Source organism: Poecile atricapillus, chromosome 7 (genome assembly GCF_030490865.1).
Source record: "Poecile atricapillus isolate bPoeAtr1 chromosome 7, bPoeAtr1.hap1, whole genome shotgun sequence".
Taxonomy (NCBI): domain Eukaryota; kingdom Metazoa; phylum Chordata; class Aves; order Passeriformes; family Paridae; genus Poecile; species Poecile atricapillus.
Window position 1 is genome coordinate 17,092,480 of NC_081255.1, and position 12,863 is coordinate 17,105,342.

At 39.9% G+C, this 12,863-nt stretch overlaps 1 protein-coding gene across 1 annotated transcript; it reads left to right on the forward strand.

Annotated features, from left to right (window-relative positions):
- Window positions 1–764: 764 nt before the first annotated feature.
- GCLM (glutamate-cysteine ligase modifier subunit) lies at window positions 765–12,823 on the forward strand. Its single transcript, XM_058842903.1, has 7 exons — window positions 765–1,075; window positions 3,641–3,706; window positions 5,453–5,537; window positions 6,272–6,328; window positions 7,577–7,779; window positions 9,296–9,410; window positions 11,133–12,823. Exons 1-7 carry the CDS (start codon window positions 956–958, stop codon window positions 11,300–11,302), a joined length of 816 nt encoding a protein of 271 aa, XP_058698886.1. The 5' UTR covers window positions 765–955; the 3' UTR covers window positions 11,303–12,823.
- The last annotated feature ends 40 nt before the right edge of the window (window positions 12,824–12,863 follow it).

The following is a 12,863-nucleotide window of genomic DNA, read 5'->3' on the forward strand; positions in this document are numbered from 1 at the left end:
TCCCTCTATTAGCACAACATGCAGCTTGAGGAAGAAAAATCTGTTAGAAACACAATTCAAATTCCCAAGCTGACAGCAAAATTAGAATTTGTGGCTCACTGTTCCCTTTAACTGGAGTTACAGGGGGAAAAAAAAAATAACCCCCCTCAACTCTTCAGTACAGAAGGATTTTGGTCAGAGTGTGGTGTTCCAGGAGCCCCCTCATCTTGAAAAAGAAAATATCCCCAAACCATAACCCTTCAAGATTTACCCGGTGTGTCTTCACTGGAACCAGGTGATGTAAGACTGGAGTGCTGCCCTGACATTGTTTTACCCCAGTGCAAACACAGCCAGAAAGGATAAGCATTTGGATGCTTCTTCTGGACCTTTTAGCTCGCTGTCTGTCAACGACTACCTGTTAGTGGAACGGGTCATGAGCCCAGTCCAGATGGTCCCACTCATTTTCTGAGCCTGCACAGCGACCACGGCTCGGCTCGGCCGCGGCTCGGGGGGTGCTACCGAACCGGGGCCGCGACCACCGGGCAGCGCCACCTGTGCCTCGGGTATTCCTTTGGGAGCGACTCCGGGTCCCGCGGCCGCAGCCCCTCGGGGCGGGACAGACACACGGACCCGGTCCTGCCCCAGCGGGACGCGCCCCGAGCCCGGGCCCGCCCCTCCCACAGGCCCCGCCCCGAGCTTGGCCCCGCTCCGCCCCCGCCCCGCCCCAGCCCGGCCCCGCCCAGCGCGCTGCAGCCCGGCGGCCGCCAGGGGGCGCTTGCCCAAGCGCCCGCTGCGGCCCAGCGCCCTGAGGCGGCGCGAGGCGGGGCGCGCTCCGCTCCGCGCCAGGCCCGCCCCGCCGCCCATTGTCCCCGCGCCGCCCCTCGCCCCGGTGCCGGTGCTGAGTCACGGCTCGCTCCGCGCTGCCCGGAGCCGTAGGTGTCGTGGAGAGCCTGCTGGCCACCGCCTGAGCAGCGCCATGGCGACGGAGGGCGCCCGCGCCCTGCTGGAGGGCGCCGGCAGGCTCACCCTGCAGACCGGCAACCTGCTCAACTGGGGCTGCCTGCGCAAGAAGTGCCCGGCCACCCCCGGCGAGGAGGTGAGGGGCGGGCCGGGGCTTCCCTTCGGGGCAGCTCGGCGGAGACTTGCCCTGGGCCGAGGGGCCTGGCCCGGGCCGCGGGCGGGCCGGCGGCTGAGAGGGCTCCGGGGACCGCTTCCCGGGCGGTCCCTGCGGCGTCCGGAGCGGGACTCGTTCCGGCGGGACACGGCGTGGCCCGTGCCCGTCACGGCGAGGAGGGGCTCTGGCTCCCCAGCGATCCGCTTGCCGGTGCCCTCGGGAGGCGCGAGATGGGAATGGCAAAACAGAGTTCTGCTTGTTTGTTTTCGTCCGTTTGTTGTGTTCTGCCGTGGTGGGAGGTCGGGCCCCCGTGCCCCCGGAAGGACTTTGCACTGAGAAAGAGCGATCCCAGCCTTCTGATCTTGGGAATGAAGGATTAAAACACAAATTTAAGTACTGTCTGTAATAGCAAAGGGGATCCGTTATACTTCTATAGTAAGATAAAAATATGCATATGTATGAGCTTGCATTACAGATTATGAAAATTCTCTGTGAAGTTAATGTGAAGTTAATTTGATTTCTCGGTAGTGACAGGTCTTGGGGAAAGTAGCCTTCTGTGTTCTTTGAAGCGTAGAGCTGTCATTCTTTGTTAAGAAATTGAAAAGAACTTTTTAACCACCACTTCAAAAGTATTACCCTTAGCGGTATGTGTCAATACTTAAAACAATTCTCATAAAATGTCTAGAGATCCTATGGCAATGAACTTTAGAACACTGTATTTGCTGTTTCATCATGACACAGTAATCTCAGAATGATAACTTACTAATTAGAAAAGCTATGAGTTTGGCTGATTATTGCTATGTAGGGACACCAGTGATAACCTAGAAGTTGGTTGGTTGCATATTAATCATGCACAAGTGGAAGAAAGTTGTCGGGGGGGATGATGTAACAAGAAGGAAAAATTCATCATACTGTTGTTTAGCTGTCATGTGGTCATAACGTTTTATTTGGCCTGGTTGCTTATTAAACATTCTGTGATCTGTGTGAAGTAGGGCTGGATTCTGTAACAAAGGCATCGCTGTGTCATGATGGGTGCGCTTGTGTGGGTAGTTTCTGGAGGGAAATGTGTATAACTGATAGTTAGGGTATTGAAATTCACTTGTTTACAGAGGAATCTGCTGGCTTTCCTGAGTTGCTGGACTTCCAAAAGCAAATAATTGGTATTATTTGCAATCAGCTTTTAACTCCTCTATTTGGTGTAGTCAGTTCTCAGCAGCAGAATGTAAGCTAAAATTTTGCAAACTGTGAGCCCCAGTGTTAGGGGATGCAGCTGTGTTTGGAAAAGCTGATCAAAGCAGTGGAATACACTGCTGTATCCGCATGGCCTGAGGGCAAGGGAGTGGTGTGCTTTGGAGTCAGAGGCCTGTGCATAGGAACTGCAATGGAGATATGTCCTGTGACAGTTGCAAGGCAGAAACATAAAAATTTAGTACTGTCCTCAGAAAGGAAAAGATAATGCCATAAATTGTATCAAAATAGGATAAAGAGTTATTTTATTAAAGGGTTATTGTGTTTAGCTATGTACTGGGGGAGGAGTCAATTCTTGCCTTTTGGGTCGGGGGTTTTAATGGTATTTTAAACGATGGAAGGAATGTATAGTATTTGTGTTCACAAAGAATTGTTCCTGTACTGTGTCTGATATCAGGCAGGGATGTTGAATTCTAGTTTGTGCATGGTATTAGAGCTCCCTGAGTTGGGAGTCATGGGAAATGGCTGTTTAGTGGTACACAAAGTAGGTATGCACACAGTTATAAAATACACTGTGGAAAGTGAAGTAAAGCAGCAGCTGGTGGAAGCGCTCCTACAGGTGGCAGTCAGACAGTACCTGTATGTAACTCCTGAGATGCATCAGAGGGAAGCTACAGCACTGCTACAGCTGCAGCACTGTATAAAATTAGTTAGCTGATTTAATAGTTATGTCTTACTATGTTCAAGAAAATCCATGATCACAATCTTAGTCGAGTTTATTTTGCATCTGTGGATGAAGGAGAAGTGCAAGTGTGGGGTAGGATCTGTAGGTTCCCCCTACAGTAATGAAGGACTTAAAAGCATTAGTGGTTTGACACAGTGGAGTAGGTAGACAGTAAATGGGAAGGGTTATATGCATCTTGAAAAGAGAAGTAATTAATAGAATGAGTATTTAGTGGTTGATTGTAAAGTCTCATTTCTACAGTGTCACAGCACTTCTGCTCTTGTCTGACTACCTTGTAACTTAGGAATTTCTGCACAAAAAATCCCAAACCCAAAAACCCCAAACAGCCCCATGTCCTAGTTCTTGCTTGCTTAGCATTGTATTTTCCTTTGAAGATGGCATTGGTCTGAGAAATGACTGAAGTACAGTACTTATATTACTGCTAAAACCCTATGAAAAAGGAGAGAAAAATATGTAAGTAAACTAGCTTGAGCAAGTTTCAGATAGAAGCTATGAAGGAAGAATCTTCCGTGGGATGGTGTCTTTAGTTCAGCTGTGCAGTCTCTCCTACACATCTCTGTGTTTGTGTGTGGCTGGAACATACCCACACTTCAAGGTGATAAAATGTTTTGTAGGTGCGGGACTGCATCCAGAAAACACTGACTGAGTGGAGCTCAAAGATCGGCCAAGACCAAAATCAGGTAGGAGAGATGTTTTGCATCTTATCCATCTTACATGTGAAACCAGAGAAATAGGTAGTTGGTTACACTTCTAAAATTTACAGTAACTATTAAATTGCTGTAAAAGTATCTGCAGCTCCAGATACCATGAAGGAATATTTCTTAACTCCCCTTCTTTCCTTAATGTTTAGTAACTTCAGAGAGGTTAAGAAATATCAATGTAAAGAGAGAATCCTGTTGATGGCAGATAAGACACTTATTGAAAATAAAAGCAGTGGTCTGTAAAATTTTAAATTAATTATAGGGGCAAGTAAAAAATAAATAAAATCTGTATACCATAGCAGTTTGCTAACATGCTTGTTAAAACTCAGTAGAGAATTCTCGGAACTAGGGAGATCACAGATGGCTGAAGACCAGCCCATTTGGAGGGGAGCTCTGAAGCATCTTTGTCTCAGAAATATTTGTGAAAATGCAGAAGTGGCATTGCTTTTTCCCTTAAGAGCTAAAGACTTCCACATAAGTCTTAAAGCCACAGACACGAACATCTGACATGAAGATCTTGGTGCATTTGCCTGCTTCTCTTCCACTTTTGCTTCTGAAATTCAGCTAAACAGTAATAGGCCCCCACTAAATTTATTATTTGCTCTGTGAAATAGTAGCATGTTTCAGGGAAAAAAAAAGTACCCAAAATCAAAACAATAACAATAAACCTAAAATATGATAGTTTCTTCAGGTTTTTTCCCAGTTCTTGTATCATGGGGACATCAGCTGCATGTTGCTACATTCCAGACTGAAGTGTGTGAGGCAGTTATTGCTGAATGATTTGTGCAGGAACTAATGATTGCTCAAGAAGACAACAAAAACAAACATCTGTCTCTGTTTGGTGTAGTTATCCATTTAAAGTAGATTATTTAGTGTAAGCTAGGTTTTACTGTAAGAACATGTTACTTTGCGTAATTCCAAATTCTCTCATGAATTATATTGATATCTAATAATTTTTTAAAAAATTAAGTTTTGTTTAAAATGCTGACTGTATGGAGTAACTCAAAGGCCAACTTGAGAATCCTTTGGTAGTGCAGCAAAAATTAGCAAAGCATTTTTGCTTGGGGAAGAGTGTAGAGTGTGCCTGTAATACTGTCTGATGTAGGTAAATACTAAGGAATTCACCTTGTGCCAGCTGACATGAGATGTCAGCCTAATCCTTAATGAGGTCAGGGGGTGAAATAATTACTGTCTTAAATCAGTATTTTACAGCATTTTCACTGTAGGTTTTTCATAAGATTCACTGAAATTACAAAATACTTTTATGCAAAGATGTTCCCATCCAACACTCAAACCTCCTAATTCTGATGGGGTTCTTTTCAACTGGTCACAAGGCTTTTTTAAAACAAAGTCCTTTGAATTGGCACAGCAGTCTTTCTACATTGTAAAATCATAACTACTAGAACTACTGAATCTTGTTCCCATAATTCTAATCAGTAATTTTTATTTTCTGTATTAGGGTCATATAGCGCCTTTCATATATCTTCATTATTTTGACATCCCCTCAGTGATCAAGAAGCCTTGGGTTACTTTCTTTCTGTCTTTGCATTTTTCTACTATTTTTGTTTCTAACTGCTGTAAGGCACTTGGTTTTTTTTCTTTTTTTGTTTCTTTTTTTTTCTTTCTTCTTTTTTTTTTCTTTTTTTTAATTACTTAAAAACATTCTTCAGGAGCTTACGGTCTCCTCTCAATGAGTTGCTCCTAAGTCTCATGTACTTACTACAGGAAACATTGGAGGTTCTGGAATGTACTGTAGCTCAAGCTATAGAAAAAATAAATCCTGAAGAAAGGGATGAGTTGAAAGTGTCAGGTAAGAACATAGTCAAAAATCCGTGGCATGGAAAGGTTTCATATGCAGTCGTTAATAGGATATTCATGTATGGGTTTTTTTTTCTCTCTTTTATAATTGCAGAATCAAACTACACTATTGCACACTTGTTGTTCCTAAACGTTGGCTAAGAAAGTCTTGAATTAGTATTTCAGATTTTAAAGCAGCTCGGCATTTTTCTAGTTTAACTTATATCACCTCAAAATATTTTAAATGTATTCTGTGAATCTTTGACATTTTTGAAGCAAAATATTACAGATAATACTGGAATTAAGAAATAGCATTGGAAGCACATTTATTTGCATAATTTTTCCAGGTTGAATATGATGAACTTGAAGGAGGCAGTCCAAACTAACACTAGTACATTTTGAGTCTCAGTAAGTTGTGAAGAAGTCTGTTTGTACTATTACATTTGGGGTTTTTATACAGGTTGTTACTGTTATTGCTTCGTGTCTTGATGCTTTACAGCTTATTACATCATCTGACTGGATGATTTCTTGTTCTGAGACTGCACAACAACATTGAAATTTAAGAGAATGGGGTCTTTATTGGGCAGTCACCTTTCAAAAAGTTGGGGATTTTTTTAGGTAATTGGTGTATATTCTAAAAATCTTTTACCCAGAAACCCATTAATAGTGTGTATAGCAAAAGTAAATGGCTGTATATTAGTAATACCTGGCTTGTTTAGTTACTGATTCCAATTTGTTTGAAACTAGCAAAGCTTTTCATCGTTGGATCAAACTCTTCATCGATCAGAGATGCAGTTGACCTGGGTAAGTTTGGAACTTAAACTCAAGTTAAAATTTCTTTTTTACTCTAGAACTTAGATGGAAAAAGTTCTAACAGTATTTCTAAGAGGTGTATTTAGTCACTGTCACAAGTATCTCCTGTTTTCCTATTAGGGAAGACTTAGTTAATCAAGTCTATTTGCACAATAATTCAGTCAGTAAACTTACTAACTGGATCACCGTGACCTTGGATCCACATAGTGAAATCTGATTCCTTGCTACAAGCAGGAGCAAGTTTTTATTCTTTCATGCAAAACTTGTTAAAAAGTAAATAGCATGTGATGTTTTAATAGCAGTGAAACAGCTTGCCAGTTCTTGTTAGTTGCATTTAACATCATGAACTTAGGTACTAACTGCGTAGTCTTTCAGAGATTATTTAGGAAATGAAATAATGCTGCAAGTAGCTGAGGAAACAGCTAAGTTTTACCGAAAATATTATACAATGTCTCTACATAAGTTGTGTTGTCCTTAAGTAGCAGTAATTGTGAGCAACACTGAACTTAAGTGTTTTGGAATATTGTTTGGCTTAAGGGGTGACCAAAGAAGAAAGGCTCAGATATCATTATTTTATACTGATAGCCCAGTTAATAGCCTGTTTATTTTCAGTTTTACTACCATTTGTCAAACATACAATAATGGACTCCTCTTCTTGAAGAAAATAATTAATTTAGCTAGGTAGTTCTATTCCGTTTACCGTGCTGAAGAGGCCTCATGACTTGCATTTTTCCTGAAGTTCAGTGAGACTCCAAGACTTACTCTTTTCTCTGGCAAATTAAGTCTCTGTATTTGGTGTTCTTTAAGTCAAACTCCTCACACATATCAAGTACTTTTCCAAATCCATGTCCTGTACTTGAGTTATAGTTCAGAGTGAAAGCTACAAATTTTAAAAGAAATTCAGAGTGAAGGGATAGAGAATTGTTTGTCTTCAGTGTCTTCAGAGAAAAATACTGTTCTAACATTAAAAAGGAGGAAAAAGATTAATGCTTTTGTTCATTTTCTGCTGGTTTTGGTTTTTGCTGTTTTCTTTCCTAAGACCTAGAATTTGTAGCTGTATGCTTGAATCTTTGCTAAAAAGGCTGTGTTATTATTCTTGACTGCATATACACTCAGTTTCAAATGGTGAATGGAGAGCAGAGTGAAGCAGGAGGTGTGGCTTTTGCTAAATTTGAAGAGTCATGCTGTTTATGTTCATGTCTGACAAAAGATTTTGCAGTGTCTGTTCTTTTTCCTCAGCGTGTTCTGCCCTCGGAGTTGCTCAGTTAGACTCAGTCATTATTGTCCCACCTCCTGTTGAAGATGGAACTAACCTGTCCTTGGAATATTTGCAACCTTATTGGAAAGAACTTGAAAATCTAGTTCAAAATAAAAAGATTGTTGCCATAGGTACCTCTGACCTAGATAAGACGCTGTTAGAGCAGCTCTATCTGTGGGCACAGGTGAGAACCAACTTCCTACTCATAGCCTTTCTTAGGACAGAGTAACTGCTTGCTTTGTTGGCTGCCACATTATTACAAACTTCTGTTATAAATGGTTTTATATACAAAATACTAATTAGCCCTGTTATTTTCAACATTTTCTGCATGGTCATAATGTTCAAGGTGGGGGAGGCTCAAATATGACTGTTGCTTGTTCAGTGTTCTTTTGTACTGACCAGTGACAGCTGGAAAACACAGGTCTGTTCAGTAGCAGGTTCTTTGAAGTACTGAAGGTTTGTGTTTTGTATTCTTTTATGCTTAAGAAGGAGTACAAACAGTTCACTTAAACCTTCAGATTTAGTCCAGTGTCCCTGAAAACGTAGCGGTTTTTACTTTAAGCTGTGTTACAAAGGGAGGGATTTCCCCTTGGAAAAATTATGTTTTAATGGTAAGCTTAAACGTAAAGAGGAAGACAGGCTCTGAATGAAATGGCACAATACTTTGTTGTCCAGAGTGACTAATTCATAGCACCATAAAATGGGTTGAAAGGTCATTTCATTCCAAGCCTCCTGTCGTGGGCAGGGACACTTTCCACTGGACCACATTGCTGGAAGCTCTATCCAATCTGGCCTTGAACACTTCCAGGGATGGGGCAGCCATCCAGCACTTTTCTGTGCCTCAGCACCCTCACAGTGAAGAATTTCTTCCTAATATCTAAACTAAGCCTGCCTTGTAAGTCTAAAGTGATTCCCGTTGTCTTAATACCATATGCCCTTGCAAAAAATCCCTCTCCAGCTCTTTTGTAGCCCCTTTAAAGTACCAGAAGGGACACTTAGGTCTCTCTGGAGCCTTCTTTTCTCCAGGCTGAACAATCCCAACTCTCTCAGCCTATTCCCATAGGAGATGTGCTCCAGTCACCTGATCATCTTTGTGACCCTCAGTGTTTTATGTACACTGAGAGAGGGCAATTGCAGGATTTAATTACCACCTGCATGGTGATCATGAATGCAGTTTGTGAGAAGAGAGAAAATCAGTGGAAGAGCATTTCTTTTCATTTGATCTGATTAAAGCACTTGGTCTGATTGAAGCACTTGGTATAAGACATGGAAGATTTCAAATTAATATATCCCTAACAAAAATGGGTTTGGATTTTTTTAAATTGGAAGTCTTTTTCAACCTAACATTCCCATAATGCTTTTACTAGAGATGGGGAAATAAAGCTGCTGCTGTTTTAGGAGCACAGCAGACAGAAAGCCAGAGTGTAGTGGGTTAGCACTCATCTTGCTACGGCAACACCTAAAGTTAGATCCTACTCCTGTTTTGGGCTATGTGCTGCAGGGAGTTGCAGCTGTTGCAGCTGCCTACATTATTAATCATGCAGAATTAATTAGCCTTGCTAAGACTTCAAAACAATGCTCAACTCTCAAAACAAAACAAGGCAAATTGTTCAAAGCAAAATTTCTGTTGTAATGGAGGAAACAGCTAGTGTAAGTACCTTTGTATTTTTTTTCTTATAAAAGTATTTTGTTACTCTTAGGTGAAACCAAGTAGTAATCAGGTGAACCTAGCTTCTTGTTGTGTGATGCCACCTGATCTTACAGCATTTGCAAAAGAATGTGACATACAGCTGTTAACTCACAATGACCCCAAAGGTAAGACTTAGCCAATTAAGTTAACAGAAGACTTCTAAATGCATTTATTCAGTAGACGATCAAGAATAATCTTTTCCTGAGCTTCAGAGTTTGTTATATTTGAAGCCTGAACCAAGGACTCTAAAAGTCTCTCCTTTATAAAATATTTCTGTTAAGCTTTTGCTGTTGCTTCTTCCTCTTCCCCCCCACCCCTTCTTGAAACAATCTTGCAGCCTTGGATAATTTCTTGAAATACTTCTAATCAGAGAAAATAAAGTAAATAGAAGAACAACCTACTGAGAAATTTGTACTATGTTTATTTCTACAAAGTATGGAATTAAATGTCTTGCTGAAGACCAGTAAATGACAAATGAAAGTGTACTTGCCTGGAACTTGTGAGATAGATAGAAATGTTGATGGCCAGTTGATTTTTGAACAGTTTGGTAATATTAGATCTGTAAAATTACTATGCTTTAAGTAGGATTCTTTCAGTCTTGAGTTGTTAAAATAACATTATTACAAAAAGAGTTTCAAATACTTCACTTTTTTAATGCAGTGATTCATTTGCTAAATGAATGAAAAAATTGGAGGTTTTCCATTGAGCTGTAGAACTGAGTTACCAGCTCTCTACAATATTCTAGGATATAACATTCATTTCTCTCAAACATCATCAATCTTCATCACTCTTAAGAACACCTTAAGAGTGTTGAACATCTTAACACCTCGTTGGAATAATAAAGTCTTAAACAATATTTAGTTCATTCCTTCCCTACATTCTTGTTTATGACAAGTTGTTAATGATGATAATTTTCCTTCCTTCTCCTTCCTTTCCACTTGACCCCAGAGAAAAAAGTATGTGAAGCATTTCTTACGAGTATATACTTCATAGTACCACTGTTACAACTAATAAATTTCGTCAGTGCCTGAGCAGGATTTATCACTGCTGTGGCTGCACACAAGATGAATCTCCATTCAATCTGACAATTTCCATGTCCTCTGAAGTCCAAATGCAACTTGCATTTTCATAAATAGTATCCATTGAAAGTCATGAAATTAAGGAGAAGAGGATTTGATAGAAAACAGCACAAGTTGTGATTCCTTTATATGTTGTTTGCTCAGCCTAACTTTTCTGTAATGGTCAGCTGAAGAGTATCGAGGCTATTTTCTGTTAGCATTCCTTACCAAAGACCTTGTTCCCTTGATGAAAATTCCATCAGAAACTAGGAGGATTTGTACTTGCCTTCTTTCTCTGCTTTGTGGTATTTAAGCCCATTTTTCTTAAAGCTTTCTGGGCTTATGGTTATTATGAGACAGTTATGGGAGATACTATAAATGTTTGGTTTCCAGTGACTGCAGAGGTAACTCGTGTTAGATGAGTTAACAGGATGCTCAGTACTTTGCTGATTTCAGCCCTATGCTTTAGTCACCTCTGGTTTGTCTAGCTAGCTTCTCAAATTTCATTTTCATTTTCTCCCACTAATGACTCTGCTGATCAACTCCATCTGATATTCCAGAGTCTCAGTTTTGTGGGGCACACTCGGTGTTGCAAAAAAGAGTCCTGGAGACTTACTTTGTAATATTGGCTGCTTTTACCCTAAATGCATTCTGGAAGAGTGGATCTGAAGGGTATGTGGTACCATTTAAGATCTTGACTGTAGGAAGAGGCTTCTCTTACTAAGTGTTGTTTTTTGCAGCTGTTTGCATTATATTGTTTTAAGCACAAATATCCCTTTTTAACTTCAGAATTACTTTGTGAAGCAAGTTTCCAAGAAGTTCTCCAGGAAAGCATCCAGAACGTGAAAGCGAACAAGTGGATTCCTTTATGGCTTCTGCGGTATTCAGTCATTGTTAAAAGCAGAGGAATTATCAAGTCCAAAGGCTATATTGTACAAGCTAAAAGAAATGCATCTTAAGACACTTTTTTTTTTTTTTTGTAAAGGCTGTTTAAATTTCTTTGGGATGGGGGAACATTGCATTTTTCATAGAAAGATTTTTACAGCATTTATAATGAACTACCAAAAGTTGTAATTATTCAGTGTGATGTCAGCAGGAGTGTCTGTAGTGTTCTAACACTATTTTTCTTTCTTCACTATCGATGGGTTCATTCAAAATATTAAATATTTTGGGGCTTTTTTTATTAAAGTTATCTATAGAGTAACAGTTTAAAATAATTTTCTTTTTATGACCAGTTCACTGTAAAAATTATCCTTATATTTTAGCTGCCATTAGGTAGTATGGAGAAACATATATTTTTGGTTTTTTAAAAAACAAATTTCTCTTAAATCATACTTAGCTGTTGGGTACACATTTCAAGCATTCAAGGACTAGCTTTTATAGAAAATTGTCATCTTTTATGATACGATACCCCCAAAAAATTAAGCTGGTATCTTATTTCTTGATATGTATATATAGGCAAGTCAGCTGTTTAATTTGTGGGCGTGGGAAAATTGGTTTTTTTTTAATAGAGTGGAAAGGACCCCTATGATTTAGAAGAAAATGCACCTTCCAAATTACTTTCTGACTGTTACTTGAATTCCTTCTGGCTTCTTTGTGCCTCGATACGCTTCATTTAGTGTTCGCACAAGTGTGATGGCATTTTTACTGTTTGAAATAGAAAATGTATTAATAGTGAATGTTTAAAATAAGATTTGAAAATAAGCGATGAAGAAATCTGTTAATCAAAGACTGAATTGTGCCTGTCTCCTTCTCAACTGTGGCTTGTTTCTTTGATACTTGTGAACTACGCAAGCAATTAGCCAAGTAGAATAGACAGTAAATGGTGATACTCTTCACTAAAATTAATTTTGCAGATGCCCGGGAAACCTGTTGCTTGAGTGCCATTCAGGAAAGATGAAGCAAGGCTTAGCTTTAAGTTAGATCCCTTTCTGATTGACAGCAGCTTAGTGCACTGGCTTTTTAATCCCAGAGTTATTGCTGCAGCTAAGGCAAGGCTTAATGTTTAAGGCAAGGTTTAATGTAGTATTTCTATCAAAAAGGCCTTTTCCTTTCCTTGGCCTTTAAATCAGAGTAGATAGCAAAAGTTCAGCTTGTAGTTTAGCAGGAACTTTGATACCAAGTCTCTAAAATAGTAAATTAAGTTTCAATTTCAGACAGGGGCATGGCCTCATATTTGTAGTAGTCATTAACTTTGTTGTACATACTTTGAGATTTGGATTGTAAGGGAATCAATTTTCACCGACATCTTGCAAATTCTTTATATAGGCAGCAAGTGGAATTTGAATGCCTGTAGGTAGTGTCTGGAGTGTCAGCTTCCTATAATCCATTCCACTAAATTGAATGATGAAGGTTTTTCAAGGTACCTTAGTCCTCAAATATATTTGTAGTGGCAAATAGCTGGAAATTTTCTTGGCTTCTTCAGTTCTTTTGATAAATGAGAGACACAGGGAATTGCAACTAGTAATGCATCAATAAAAGTTTGGATTTTTTTCTCATCATAAAAATGTAGTGGTTTCT

Excerpts from the sequence above, each read along its gene's own strand:
- GCLM (XM_058842903.1), top strand. The coding sequence starts at position 956 with ATGGCGACGGAGGGCGCCCGCGCCCTGCTGGAGGGCGCCGGCAGGCTC. Across the intron at positions 7,780-9,295 it reads AGCTCTATCTGTGGGCACAG|GTGAAACCAAGTAGTAATCA; the intron begins GTGAGAACCAAC and ends TGTTACTCTTAG. Across the intron at positions 9,411-11,132 it reads AACTCACAATGACCCCAAAG|AATTACTTTGTGAAGCAAGT; the intron begins GTAAGACTTAGC and ends TTTTAACTTCAG.